Genomic DNA, 13,409 nt, shown 5'->3' on the forward strand with positions numbered 1-13,409 from the left:
CATTCCAGGTGACTACCTCATGAAGCTGGTTGTGAGAATTCCAAGAGTGTGCAAAGCTGTCATCAAGGCAAAGGGTGGCTACTTTGAAGAATCTCAAATATAACACTTTTTTGTTTACTACATGATTCCATATGTGTTATTTCATAGTTGTCTTCACTATTATTCTACAATGTAGAATGAGTAGGTGTGTCCAAACTTTTGACTGCTACTGTATATATTTTTTAGTCGGTCGGTGTTTCGACCACTAGTATATAAACACGCATAAGACATGGAAGAATGCATAGAATTGCAGGAAATTAGCTTTAAAACAGTAACAACAAAAACATCTCTGCCCAATGCAAACTGTGTAGTATTGCAAGAAATTAGCTTTACAACTGCAAAATGTTCTCTCTGCCAACAAGAGGGGTGTGAACAGTTGGGGTCGTATGGGTTGCGAGGTGTGGGTTTGTTACGATGCCGATAAATTACATTATCCATCTGGACCTTTGCCACCTAGGAAATTTCTGTGACCGGACCTTCTGAAATAGTACTTGAGTACCCCTGTGCTACAGCATATTTTAGATGATTCTGTGCTTCCAACTTTGTGGCAACAGTTTGGGGAAGGCCCTTTTTTGCACAAAGTGAGTTCCATACAGAAATGGTTTGTCGATTTCGGTGTGGAAAAACATGACTGGCCTGCACAGAGCCCTGACCTCAAATTGGAAGGCCGACTGTGAGCCAGGCCTAATGACCCAACATCAGTGCCCGACCTCACTAATGCTCTTGTGGCTGAATGGAAGCAAGTCCCTGAGGCAATGTTCCAACATCTAGTGGAAAGCCTTCGCAGAAGGATGGAGGCTGTTATAGCAGCAAAGGGGGGACCGCCTCCATATTAATGCACATGATTTTGGAATGATAAGTTTGACGAGCAGGTGTCCACATACTTTTGGTCATGTAGTGTACCCACTGAATACAGTAATTCTCTAAGACATTGTTGGCTCCATAGTTGTACAATCCTGGTAAGATTCTAAGTTTTCCTTATTCTTTGCTAGCTCATTAAAACAATCATTGCACTTGGCCATCATGGTCAAGGTTATGACAGCTATCATATCACTGTGAGCACTCACCTCGAAGGCGGATGGCTTAGACGGCTTCTCTATGGGGGACCAGGGTTCCTCTGTAGGTCTGTGCTGGGGCGGCTGCTGGGACGGCTGTAGTGGAGGCGGCTGGGGCTTCTGCCCTGGCTGACCCTGAGGCTGGGAAACAAACGTAAAGACTTTGAACACACAGTCAGACAGGGAGAACAGAGATTTGGTCAGTTGGTTATAGTAGACGTATCAAACAGTAAACGACTGTAGAGGTTGCATCCTTATAGGTTACTTATAGCCCTAGCATTTCATCCAACTGGGTCACTTCGTTTACACTTCATCCACATCAACAATTTAATAGCCAGACGAAACAGAACTCATTCCCTCATTAAGAAGACATACTGTTTGTCCCAGTTACTGACACCAGAAAGAATTGCATCAAGTTACACTCTTTTTTTTTTCAACTTCAACTTCCTAACTCTATTTCCTGTTCCTTGAAATACCTTGGCAGAGTGAGATCCAGATATAGCCAAAGTATTCTCTCAGCCAGGAGTTATCACTGGAATCATGATGTCAGTTAGGAGTGCAGCAATTGATATGGTCGGTGTTCTCTGATTGTGTGATTCTCTGTACACAGGCAGGCCTGGTCTAAGGAGAGAAGTCGCTGGAGGTAGAAAATCTACCCAACCACAGATCTAGGATCAGATTACACTACTGTACCGCCACTCTTAACTTTAACCATTAGGGGGATTAAAAATAGGCCGTGGCTGCGGATCCATAGATAACCTCCCTGTTCCGCCCCCGTCCCAACCCCCTGGATCCCTTGGAAAGATTCGTATCACGTTCTGCTCATGTGTTTCTTTACCTCTACTTTATGGACACATTTGTGTGGTCTCCCTCCTTTCCCGTTTTTCACTGTCAATCGACAATGATAATTCTTCAAGTTTTACCGGTGAAATGTCCATGCACATCCATGCAGCGTCTGCATGCCAACCATTTGATTTCAATCAGTTACATAGGAATATGCATTTAGATCGTTTCAGTTATGTACAGTGTTGTTTCGAATTATGCATAGTGGAAGAATTTTAGAGTAGATGGTGTTAACTGTAGCATACCTGTGTTTTGTTTCAATCAAAGCACATCTTTTTTGGGCTGGGCACTATTGAGTTGTGGCCGCATGAAAGAAAAATAAGCACCTTTTGCCAGAGTAGCTTCGGGACCTTTAAGCTCCGAAAAAGAAAAGAAAAAACCCAGGTCCAGAAAAACATCTGACCCTGTATCAGTGAGTTAACTTTGACCTAATCTGGAGGAGTCCAGGCTTTGACCTCCTGAGGAAATACAAGAAGCCTCCACGCTGTGAAGCATTACACACCACAAGAGGTTAACAGGCATAATCAGTATCACAAGACGCCTGGCCCCGTGGGGGACTCTACTGTGGCAGATGGGAAACAAAGCTTTATTTTCTTCCCATTATGAGACGCCAGGCTCAATTTGTACCAGATCTGGGACGTGGTGACAAGAGCCATTCAAAACTTCAGCCCAGACAAACACAGTCCACTAAATCATTCAAGGTATTTTAACAGACATTCAGTACTCACAGGGCATCACACTCACAAACATGTATGGGCAGTTAAAAGAGTTACCTTATTTATTTTAGTAAGATAATAAGTTACCCAGGGAACACATGCATCACAAACAGCAATACTAACACTGTTGACCACCCGGTAGTTCACGGCAGTTCATGGTAAACAAACACTTTCTTCATGTTATTTTGCTTGTTCCAAAAAATTCTCGCAATTAAGAAGGAAACCGGAAATACACCTGGTGTGGGTGTGCCATTGTAACAATGATCGCATTAACAAGTTCCTGATTACCTGGCGTGAGATGCTTGATTGATTGAATTCATTAGATCATTAAAAGTAGTAGGCTGCTCCAACTTGAGACAACATTACATACATAAAACATTTACATAAAAACGCCTGGAGGCTTATTTTCATTGTGCTCTCAGCTGAGAAGCATTCCAGGGTATTGACACAAACTAATCCTCATAGGAAAAAGATTAGGTGAACGCTGTCACAAGTAGCTCGAGGGCAGCCCACCCCCACACTAGTGAATACAGCACATAGAAAAACTCACAACAATAGTTCTGAGGCTAAGCCACAAATCTTTTGAAAACTTTAATGAAAAACAAGTTGTTTTTACAATCAGGAATTTTTAATCTAACTCCAAGAAAATATGTGCAACAGTGCTACCGTTCAACACAAACACTATGTCCAGGTGCCATCTAAATTCCAGTGTGTAGTAATGCTGCATGTTAAATTAAAAAGAGTGTGAGGCTTTACCTGACTCTGGACCTCTGATGTGGTGCTCTGTCCAGGCTCAAAGTCAAATATGCTCCTGGGCTGTGGAGGGTGCCCCCATCGGTCTGAAAGCTTATCTTTAACCCCCAGCTCACTCCTGAAACACAATCCCCAACATACACGCAAACACAAACAACTTAAATCATGGATTCATTGTCAGAGCCTGTAGGAACAGATCCAAACTTGTCTCTCCCCCGACTCCTTCCCCTCCAACTGGGTTGGAATTCACACATATAGCCATTCACCCAATTACCAGATTGGCAAAAGTTGCATGTACCTCGTGTTTCACAATGACTGATCACATGCATCTGATGTTCTGTGAACTTAGTCATGGTTATACAGTAGTAGAAACAAACACATCTTAACATTCTCAACAGGAATTCTACTGTTGTTTTAAATAAGGAGGTTGAACATGAACTCGCCCAGTCGTCTTCATCAGTCTCTCTCAGTCTCACCAGTCAGGGAGGGCTCCATAATTGTCCATGTGGGTCAGAGTCTCCTGCCCACTGGCTGAGTCAGCAGCGAGGGCCCGGCTCCCTTAAGATCAGTAGAAATTAGTGTTAGGAAATACCGGTCATCTAAATAGAGTAGATTTGTTACAGTTCAGAACATGAAACCTGATATTTCCACTGCACTCACTTTCAGCAGACCATCGCTCAGAGTCCTCGTCAGTTTCTATCAAATGGGCAAAGACAGCAAAGAGAAACAGGGATTTAGATAACAGTAATCATAGTAAGCCCTCCCCCCATTGAGGGGTCTGTAACATGTACGCTGGGAGTCGGGAAACAAGTTCAGGGAGTGACTTTTAATAATAAATAACATAAGCAACAAACAACAAACAACAGAGTAGCGTACAGACATGAAACAACGGAGCAGAAACAATAAAAAATATATTTTTAACCTTTATTTAACTAGGCAAGCCAGTTAGGAACAAATTCTTATTTACAATGACGGCCTAAACCGGCCTAACCTGGGCGACGCTGGGTCAATTGTGCTGCGCCCTATGGGACTCCCAATCACAGCCGGTTGCACTGAGATGCAGTGCCTTAGGCGTTATTGGGGCTCCCGAGTGGCGCAGCAGTCTAGGGAAAGAACCAAAAGGAGTGACATATATAGGGAAGGTAATCAGGCAGGTGAATGAGTCCAGGTGAGTCTGATGATGTGCGTAACGATGGTGACAGGTGTGTGTAATAATGAGCAGCCTGACGACCTCAAGTGCAGGAGAGGGAGTATACGTGATAGTACCCCCTCCCTGATGCGCAGCTCCAGCCGCAGGACGCCGACCAAAGGGACGGTCCTGAGGACCAGGCCGGTCACTTCTGCCGAGGCGCGGGAACCTGTCGAGCAGACCGAGGCCGGGAACCTGTCGAGCAGACCGAGGCGCGGGAACCTGTCGAGCCGGCCGAGGCGCGGGAACCTGACGAGCCGGCCGAGGTGCGGGAACCTGTCGAGCCGGCCGAGGCACGGGAACCTGACGAACCGGCCGAGGGAAGCTGACGAGCCGGCCGAGGAAGGGGAGCCTGACGAGCCGGCCGAGGAAGGGGAGTCTGACGAGCCGGCCGAGGAGGGGAGCCCGACGTGACGAACCGGCCGAGGCGGGGGACCTGACAAACCGGCTGAGGCGGGGGAGCCTGACAAACCGGCTGAAGTATTGGAGCCTGCCGAGCCAACCAAGTCTTGTGAACCTGACGAGCCAGCTGAGGCATCCTCAGTAGACTCGGCAATGGACGCTTGACGGGACAACCAGGTCTTGTAAACCTGACGAACCTGCTGAGGCATGGAAGCCTGACGAGCCAGCTGAGGCATCCCCGGTAGCTCCGGTAGTGGCACACAAACTACACTCACATAAAAAAATAAAAAAATATTTCTGATACTCCCCTTTGGTGAGGCGTTATTCTGTCACGTGTACACTGGGAGTCGGGAAGTAAGTTCAGGGAGTGACTTTTAATAACAAATAACACAAGGAACAAAACAAGAAACATGAGTAGTGTTCAGACATGAAACAATGGAACAGAAACAATAATGCCTAGGGAAAGAACCAAAGGGAGTGACATATATATGGAAGGTAATCAGGCAGGTGATTGAGTCCAGGTGAGTCTGATGCGCTGATGTCCGTAACAATGGTGATAGGTGTGCGTAATAATGAGCAGCCTGATGAACTCGAGCGCCGGAGAGGGAGTATACGTGACAAAGTCATGTAGATGAGGAACATCCACCCATTTGCTCTGTTGATTTGTGATCATCTCAAACCTTTAACTCATAATTATGATGCTATATTCTATTCAGTTGTTGATTCAATGCAATTATCTTTGATATGCGAGTAGTGCAAATATTTTCTGTGGTCTGCCAAAAGAATCCATCACCTGCACAATTTTCAGGTTGGTGCCTGATCAGACACAATATTACACTCCCACAGTGGTGGGACTGGGCCTCTGAGGAAAGATCAGTGGCTGTGATACCTGTTGAGGTTTAAAAGCCAACTGCCTGGAGAGTGGTGACGCCTGAGAATCAGTTTTAAACCAAGATCCATCCTGGACATTCCTGTCATCTCACCCTGAGTATCACCAAGCATACACATAACCATGAATAGAATACTGATATACAACTGGAGATGAGGGCCGGTATGAAAGATGTAGGATGGAGTTAAATATGTGGAGAAGTTGGAATGACTGGGTATAGATATCAAAATGGCTTGAGCGTTCTCTCCTCTCCTTGGAATAATCTGCACTCTGGATCAGCTTTCTGGAGGCTGACATTGACAGAAAGGAATTATCTGTGTGGGCTGGTGTGTGTGAGAGAAGGGGCGAGGTAGGAGGGGTCATACCTTCTGGCTTCTTGTGGATCTGTCTGAACATGCTCCTGTACCAGTCTTTGGGCTGGTTCACACTCTGGTGTGAGAAAAGAAGGGAAAATGACAAAAACATATTTGTAGACATTGTAGACTCAGAAGTTTCAGAGTACATAAATTAGAACATTTTGGCTCCACGTAAATGACAACTAGGAGCAGACCAAGGAGTTTTTTCTGCGTGAGTGACCAATTTAGGAAAAACTCTGGGCCCTAGGACAATATGTGTATAGTGACTCTTGAGCTCCACTGACGAATGGTGCTGTACACTATGTTAATCTTACTGATCTGGAGGCGATGGGCATCCCTGTCTCATCCACTGGGCCGATCCCAGAGAATTTGATAAGGCGCTCCTCCCTCGTAGCAGCCCTCCGCGGCAGAGTGAAAGAGTCCCTGGTCTGGACTCCATTAGACAGACCCCCTGTTACAGAGAGAGAGGACAGCACAGGTCTGTTATCAAAGGCAGTTTAAACTGTCCTCATTCTTCTTCTACATGTCAGCTGAGTAACAGTATGAACATTCAAGCTGTCTTCACCATCATTGCCACTGGGTGGCCACAGAGTGCCACTGTGAAATGGAGTCTGATTTCATTCATGAAACACTTTTGTTAATTGTGCGGTTAATATCCCACATCATATAATTTATTTTAGGGTGATAATAACATGATTGTAAAGGCTTGATTGAAGCTGGTTATAAAAAAGATCTGTCCTTCAGTGGTACATAAAGCTTTGACACATGAAACAAAGTTATGAAAAAATAATTTAGCACAAGATTCAACCCATGCTCTACTTGGCCTAAACACTGGGAAGAGACTACATCACATACAGTATTAGTCATGTCACCCTCGAGGGTACTACTTTCACCAAAGATCCCATAATATATATTTAAATCAAACTCAAACTGTGATGCTCTATATTATAATTTCAAGACAATTCTAATCTTACCATTTGATTGAGCAGGGCCATAGTATGATCCAAAACGAAGGGGGTCAGTAAGAGGGCCACTCCCATTGACCTCTGAGACCTAGGATGGAAACCCAGTCAGTCCTATATTGGCATTAGTTGGAGAGCATTTGACTGTGAGTATTGTCGCAGTCAAATGGAAAATGAACAACAACTTAGTGTGTAGTGCAGGATACATTAGCATATATTGAATTATCCAACACAAAGACAGGACCTCTATCAATATCCAGTACATTCCAATCCAGTGGCATAACATTGAACCTGTGATACTAGACAATTCCACAGGGAGAAGCAGCTGTCTGATGAATATGACATGTGGTCTCTAACCCTAACCCAACCAGTAACCTCAGACAAACGGCTGTTATCATTGCAGTGCTACAATAACCAGTTTTATCTCCTTCAGAGTGTTGCTTACCTTAATTTGCTCCACAGGTGGCAGTCTTGTGGAACGGAAGGGGCTGAGAGGGGGGGTGGGGAGCCCCGGGGAGATGACCACCACCTCCTGGGTCAGGTCTGGAGGGGACAGGTGATGCTGCTGACTGGAGGAGGGACCATCATCAGAGAAGACGATACAAGAGCCGTTCAGATGGTCCCGGACTTCCACACGATGCTACAGGAGAGACAGTAGAACACTATATCTAAATACAGCCATGTCATGTTGTCAGTGGGTCATGTCATGTTGAGATGATCACTTCACCCTTCTGTCTCTCTGTGAATGTTTATGTTCATTTGTCTGTCTTTCTGTCTCTCTCTCGCTCTCTCTCATGGTGAAAAGGCCTCGAATTTAACTAAAGCAGAGTTGCAGAAGGAAGTGCTGTTCCATCCACTTCATCATCTTCCTTGCAGAGGCTGGAGAAAAGGCCCATTCAGGACCTAAATCAGGGGGCTGAAATAGGAGAGGCACATTATAAACCCATTAACCATCCATTCAGCTGGGCTGCGTATTCTCCAACCAGGGGGCGTGGCCCAGGCCGAGGGGGTCGGAAAGGGGTTGCTGATGTTGACCACAGTGAAAGTGCACCACCGTTAGCGATACTCCCAAAGCCCTCCCCTGCTCTCTTCCTTTCCGTAGCGGGTCCGCCCCCCTTGCTGCCCAATACCACCCATCCTATCCAACTCCTGTGTGTTTGAATGCATAAGTGGGGCGTTTGAGCTCTCCAGTGTGGACTCTGGGGGTCATGGGAAGTTCCTGTGCCTCTCACACAGGGTGAAACTGTATCTAGTTAAATCAGAGAGATGCCATTGTGGAGCCAGGACTGGGGCATTTTCATGGAAATTCTAACCCGTCCATAAATAGCTGTTATTTTCATTCTACCTTGTACGTGTTAGTGTTTTTCCTTGTTGTTGAGCATATTTAAAAGGCCTCCCTCTGTGTGCTGTTCACGCCAACTCTGCCAAGGCAGACTTCAAAGATAAGAATTATTGGCTCTGACAGAGCAAAATCTTTTTGTTTTTAACATCTCTAGCAAACCGTCAATGCTTTGAGTCTGCCTGAATATATTATTTAATAGAATTCAGTTCTACTAAGGATCTAGCTCTCTTCCTGTGTGTCTTACATTTTGAATTATTTGTGAGTTAGGGAGCATGCCAAAATGCCTGTACCTGAGACTTCATGTCATCTGTTATGGTCGTGGATAGTCTCTGACGTCCAAGTCTTTGTGCAGATGCCAAAGTATCCACCTGAGATAAACAAAACACACATAAAAGGTTAGATCATGACCTATAATTGATGTCATGCTTACTCACACGCAGAGAACAATCACATCACACCACGGCAGCATATTCTCTTACACCCCCAAAGGAGGCAAATAGATTCATGGTCAATTCCCTCTTAATCCAGAGACAATTGCATTATGCCTCTGAGCTGGGTCACGTCGAAGTATTGAAGACTGATAAGAAACTGACCAAAAAGCTCAGGAGATGCAATAATGAAAGCAACTTAGAATGTCATTCAACCAGGGGAATCCAGGTGAAAGCTATGATCCCTTATTGATGTCACCTGTTAAGTCCACTTCAATCAGTGTAGATGAAGGGAAGGAGACAGGTTAAATAAGTATTTTTAAGTCTTGAGACAAATAAGACATGGATTATGTGAATGGGCAAGAAAAAAGATTGAAGAGCTTTTGAACGGCGGATGGTAGTAGGTACCAGGTGTACCGATATTGTAAGGACCGACGCCGGAGATGAGATGCAGGTACAGGGAGTCAACATTTAATAAGGAATAGTCCTGAAACAAGACAGGCACAGCGTCAGCACACGGGCAAAACAACGACATTCGACAGGAGGGGAGGAGTGGGAGCAGGCGTGACAGCTATGAGTGTGTCAAGAACTGCAACGCTGCTGGGTTTTTCACGCTCAACAGTTTCCCATGTGTATCAAGAATGGTCCACCACCCAAAGGACATCCAGCCTACTTGACACAACTGGGAGAAGCGTTGGAGTCAACATAGGCCAGCATCCCTGTGGAACGCTTTCGACACCTTGTAGAGTCCATGCCCTGATGAATTGAGGCTGATCTGAGGACAAAGGGGAGTGCAACTCGGTATTAGGAAGGTGTTCCTAATGTTTTTAGCACAGTGTATTTCCAGCAACAAACAACTTTTCCACTTTCTCACTCCATCCAACAGTTATTGGTTAATTCGTTATGCATGCTGAGAATCACTCCCAGAGATCTGAACTTTGATACACTTCCCGGCAGAAGAGCAGGCATGCATTCAACACAGAATGATGTGTTCTCTAAAGATGAGTGAACTCTTTCCAGATGAAAATAGCATTACTGTCTAGAAAACGTTGCATGTCTTATATAACTTGTAACGTCCTTTGCTGCGTCTCTATGGGATTGAGGCCATATTTTTCAGTGGAAGATTTAACACTCTAAGTCATTAGTCATCTGCCGAACAACCTTTTCTGCCATAAATCAAAACTGTCCTGAGCAGAGTTGACTGAGGTTCCATAAACCCACTGTCCAGGCATTCTGAAAGTGGAAAGTTTGTCTTATCCTCCTTTCCCTGTTACCACAGCAAAGGCCATTCAAAACAATCACAATGAGTCACAAGTCTCCCTAAACTCTTCCATAACATAAAGCAAAGAGATATCTGTGAGAATGGACAGTGGAGAGAAAGTGAGCCATGTCAGACTGAAGTCAGGTCCTAATCACCGGCACCTTGGAAAATCCTATGAGGAGAGCTGTTTCTACATGAAGGAGATAGGGACTCTCGTTGGAGGCACCTCTCCTCCACAGTGGCTCAAAACATACATAATAACAGGGTTGGCATGGAAACTCAAGACCTGAAAACCTCTACAACTGATACTATGGGACTTGAGAATTGATACATGATTCTAAAGGTGAACTTTCTCCAATTTGGGCCTTGGCAAGGTAAGGTTGAGAGCTGTCCAACAGTATTTGGGTTGATGGGTTTTCCATGTGGCCCGTGTAACTGAACTTTAGAGACTGTAATCATTATGGTCAGTGCTCAAAGACAGATATATGCACTCTGTGTGTAAACAGTAGTACAACACAGGACCCGATGTAGCAGAGAGAGCCAATCAGTGTTCCTGGTTCCAGACAACGATGTCACTATTTCTGACTCCTCACCTCCGGATAAACCAGATTACATAAGAGGGAAAATAAGGGAAACGGGGGATCATTATCTATGTGTCATGTTTTGTCTTTGATCTTCATGTCTTGTCCCTGTGCTTCCCTCTGCTGGTCTTATTAGGTTCTTTCCCTCTTTCTATTCCTCTCTCTCCTCCTCCCTCTCTCCCTCCCCCGCTCTCTCTCTCTATCGTTCCGTTCCTGCTCCCAGCTGTTTCTCTTTCTCCTAACGACCTCATTTACTCTTTCACACCTGTCCCCTATTTTGCCCTCTGATTTGAGTCCCTATTTCTCCCTCTGTTTTCTGCTTCTGTCTTTGTCGGATTCTTGTTTGATGTTTGCTGTTCTGTGTCCTTGTTCCGCCCTATCGTGTTTTTGCCTTCATCAGATGCTGCGTGTGAGCAGGTGTCTAGTGGTCGCGTATCCAGTCGTTCATCTCTACTGACGAGAGGATTTCAGTTTTCCTGTTTTGTTTTTACCTTAGATATATCAGGAGTATCGTTTTTGTCTAAGACTGGAATAAAGACTCTGTTTCTATTTCGTCGCTTTTGGGTCCTCCTTCATCAGCATAACAGAAGAATCCGACCAAGAATGGACCCAGCGACTACGGATTCTCTCTACACTACCGTCAAGTTCCAGGGAGCAATGCTCGGCAGACACGAGCAGGAATTGTCTGCTGCTCGTCAGGCCGTTGAGACCCTGGCCGCTCAGGTTTCCGATCTCTCAGGACAGTTTCAGAGTCTTCGTCTCGTACCACAAGCTACTTCCTGGTCTTCCGAGTCTCCGGAACCCAGGGTTAATAATCCACCATGTTACTCTGGACAGCCCACTGAGTGTCGCTCCTTTCTCACCCAGTGTGATATTGTGTTCTCTCTCCAGCCCAACACATACTCTGGAGAGAGAGCTCGGATCGCTTACGTCATATCACTCCTTACTGGGCGGGCTCGGGAGTGGGGCACAGCTATCTGGGAGGCAAGGGCTGAGTGTTCTGACGTTTATCAGAACTTTAAGGAGGAGATGATACGGGTCTTTGATCGTTCAGTTTTTGGGAAGGAGGCTTCCAGGGGTCTGGCTTCCCTATGTCAAGGTGATCGATCCATAACGGATTACTCTATAGAGTTTCGTACTCTTGCTGCATCCAGTGACTGGAACGAGCCGGCGTTGCTCGCTCGTTTTCTGGAGGGACTCCACGCTGAGGTTAAGGATGAGATTCTCTCCCGGGAGGTTCCTTCCAGCGTGGACTCGTTGATTGCACTCGCCATCCGCATAGAACGACGGGTAGATCTTCGTCACCGAGCTCGGGGAAGAGAGCTCGCGTCAGCGGGGCTTCCCTTCTCCGCATCTCGACCATCTCCTTCCATCGGCTCAGAGACTGAGCCCATGCAGCTGGGAGGTGTTCACATCTCGACTAAGGAGAGGGAACGGAGAATCACCAACCGCCTTTGCTTCTATTGCGGTTCTGCTGGACATTTTGTCATGTCATGTCCAGTTAAAGGTCAGAGATCATCAGTAAGCGGAGGGCTACTGGTGAGCGCTACTACTCAGGTCTCTCCATCAAGTTCCTGTACTACCTTGTCGGTCCATCTACGCTGGACCGGGTCGGCTGCTTCCTGCAGTGCCTTGATAGACTCTGGGGCTGAGGGTTGTTTTATGGACGAAGCATGGGCTCGGAAACATGACATTCCTCTCAGAGAGTTAGGGAGGATCACACCCATGTTCGCCTTAGATGGTAGTTCTCTCCCCAGTATCAGATATGAGACACTACCTTTAACCCTCACAGTATCTGGTAACCACAGTGAGACCATTTCTTTTTTGATTTTTTGTTCACCTGTTACACCTGTTGTTTTGGGTCATCCCTGGCTAGTATGTCATAATCCTTCTATTAATTGGTCTAGTAATTCTATCCTATCCTGGAACGTTTCTTGTCATGTGAAGTGTTTAATGTCTGCTATTCCTCCTGTTTCTTCTGTCCCCTCTACTCAGGAGGAGCCTGGTGATGTGACAGGAGTGCCGGAGGAACATCATGATCTGCGCACGGTCTTCAGTCGGTCCAGAGCCAACTCTCTTCCTCCTCACCGGTCGTATGATTGTTGTATTGATCTCCATCCGGGGACCACTTCTCCTCGGGGTAGATTATTCTCTCTGTCGGCTTCCGAACGTAAGGCTCTCGATGATTATCTGTCTGCTGAAGGCATTCAGATGGATCCCGCTAAGGTCCAGGATGTCAGCGATTGGCCTGTTCCTAAGTCACGTGTCGAGTTACAGCGCTTTCTCGGTTTCGCTAATTTCTATCGGCGTTTCATTCGTAATTTCGGTCAAGTGGCTGCTCCTCTCACAGCTCTGACTTCTGTCAAGTCTTGCTTTAAGTGGTCTGGTTCCGCCCAGGGAGCTTTTGATCTCCTCAAGAAGCGTGTTACATCCGCCCCTATCCTTGTTACTCCTGACGTCACTAAACAATTCATTGTCGAGGTTGACGCTTCAGAGGTGGGCGTGGGAGCCATTCTGTCCCAGCGCTTCCAGTCTGACGATAAGGTCCATCCCTGCGCTTACTTTTCTCATCGATTGTCGCCATCGGAACCCG

At 46.0% G+C, this 13,409-nt stretch overlaps 1 protein-coding gene across 4 annotated transcripts in view; it reads right to left on the reverse strand.

Moving 5' to 3' along the window:
* LOC129853570 (vinexin-like) overlaps window positions 1-13,409 on the reverse strand; it is a 52,502-nt gene that overhangs the window by 16,267 nt on the left and 22,826 nt on the right. For all 4 annotated transcript variants that reach the window (XM_055919744.1, XM_055919741.1, XM_055919742.1 and 1 more), the window contains exons 2-10: window positions 8,837-8,914; window positions 7,650-7,844; window positions 7,217-7,295; window positions 6,557-6,693; window positions 6,252-6,315; window positions 4,067-4,102; window positions 3,883-3,964; window positions 3,410-3,524; window positions 1,107-1,235 (exon numbers count right to left, since the gene is read on the reverse strand). In XM_055919744.1, coding sequence (XP_055775719.1) covers window positions 1,107-1,235; window positions 3,410-3,524; window positions 3,883-3,964; window positions 4,067-4,102; window positions 6,252-6,315; window positions 6,557-6,693; window positions 7,217-7,295; window positions 7,650-7,844; window positions 8,837-8,848 — 849 coding nt within the window. In that variant the 5' untranslated portion in view covers window positions 8,849-8,914. The remainder of the gene's footprint in view (window positions 1-1,106; window positions 1,236-3,409; window positions 3,525-3,882; window positions 3,965-4,066; window positions 4,103-6,251; window positions 6,316-6,556; window positions 6,694-7,216; window positions 7,296-7,649; window positions 7,845-8,836; window positions 8,915-13,409) is intronic.

Source organism: Salvelinus fontinalis, chromosome 4 (assembly GCF_029448725.1).
Source record: "Salvelinus fontinalis isolate EN_2023a chromosome 4, ASM2944872v1, whole genome shotgun sequence".
Classification (NCBI taxonomy): Eukaryota; Metazoa; Chordata; class Actinopteri; order Salmoniformes; family Salmonidae; genus Salvelinus; species Salvelinus fontinalis.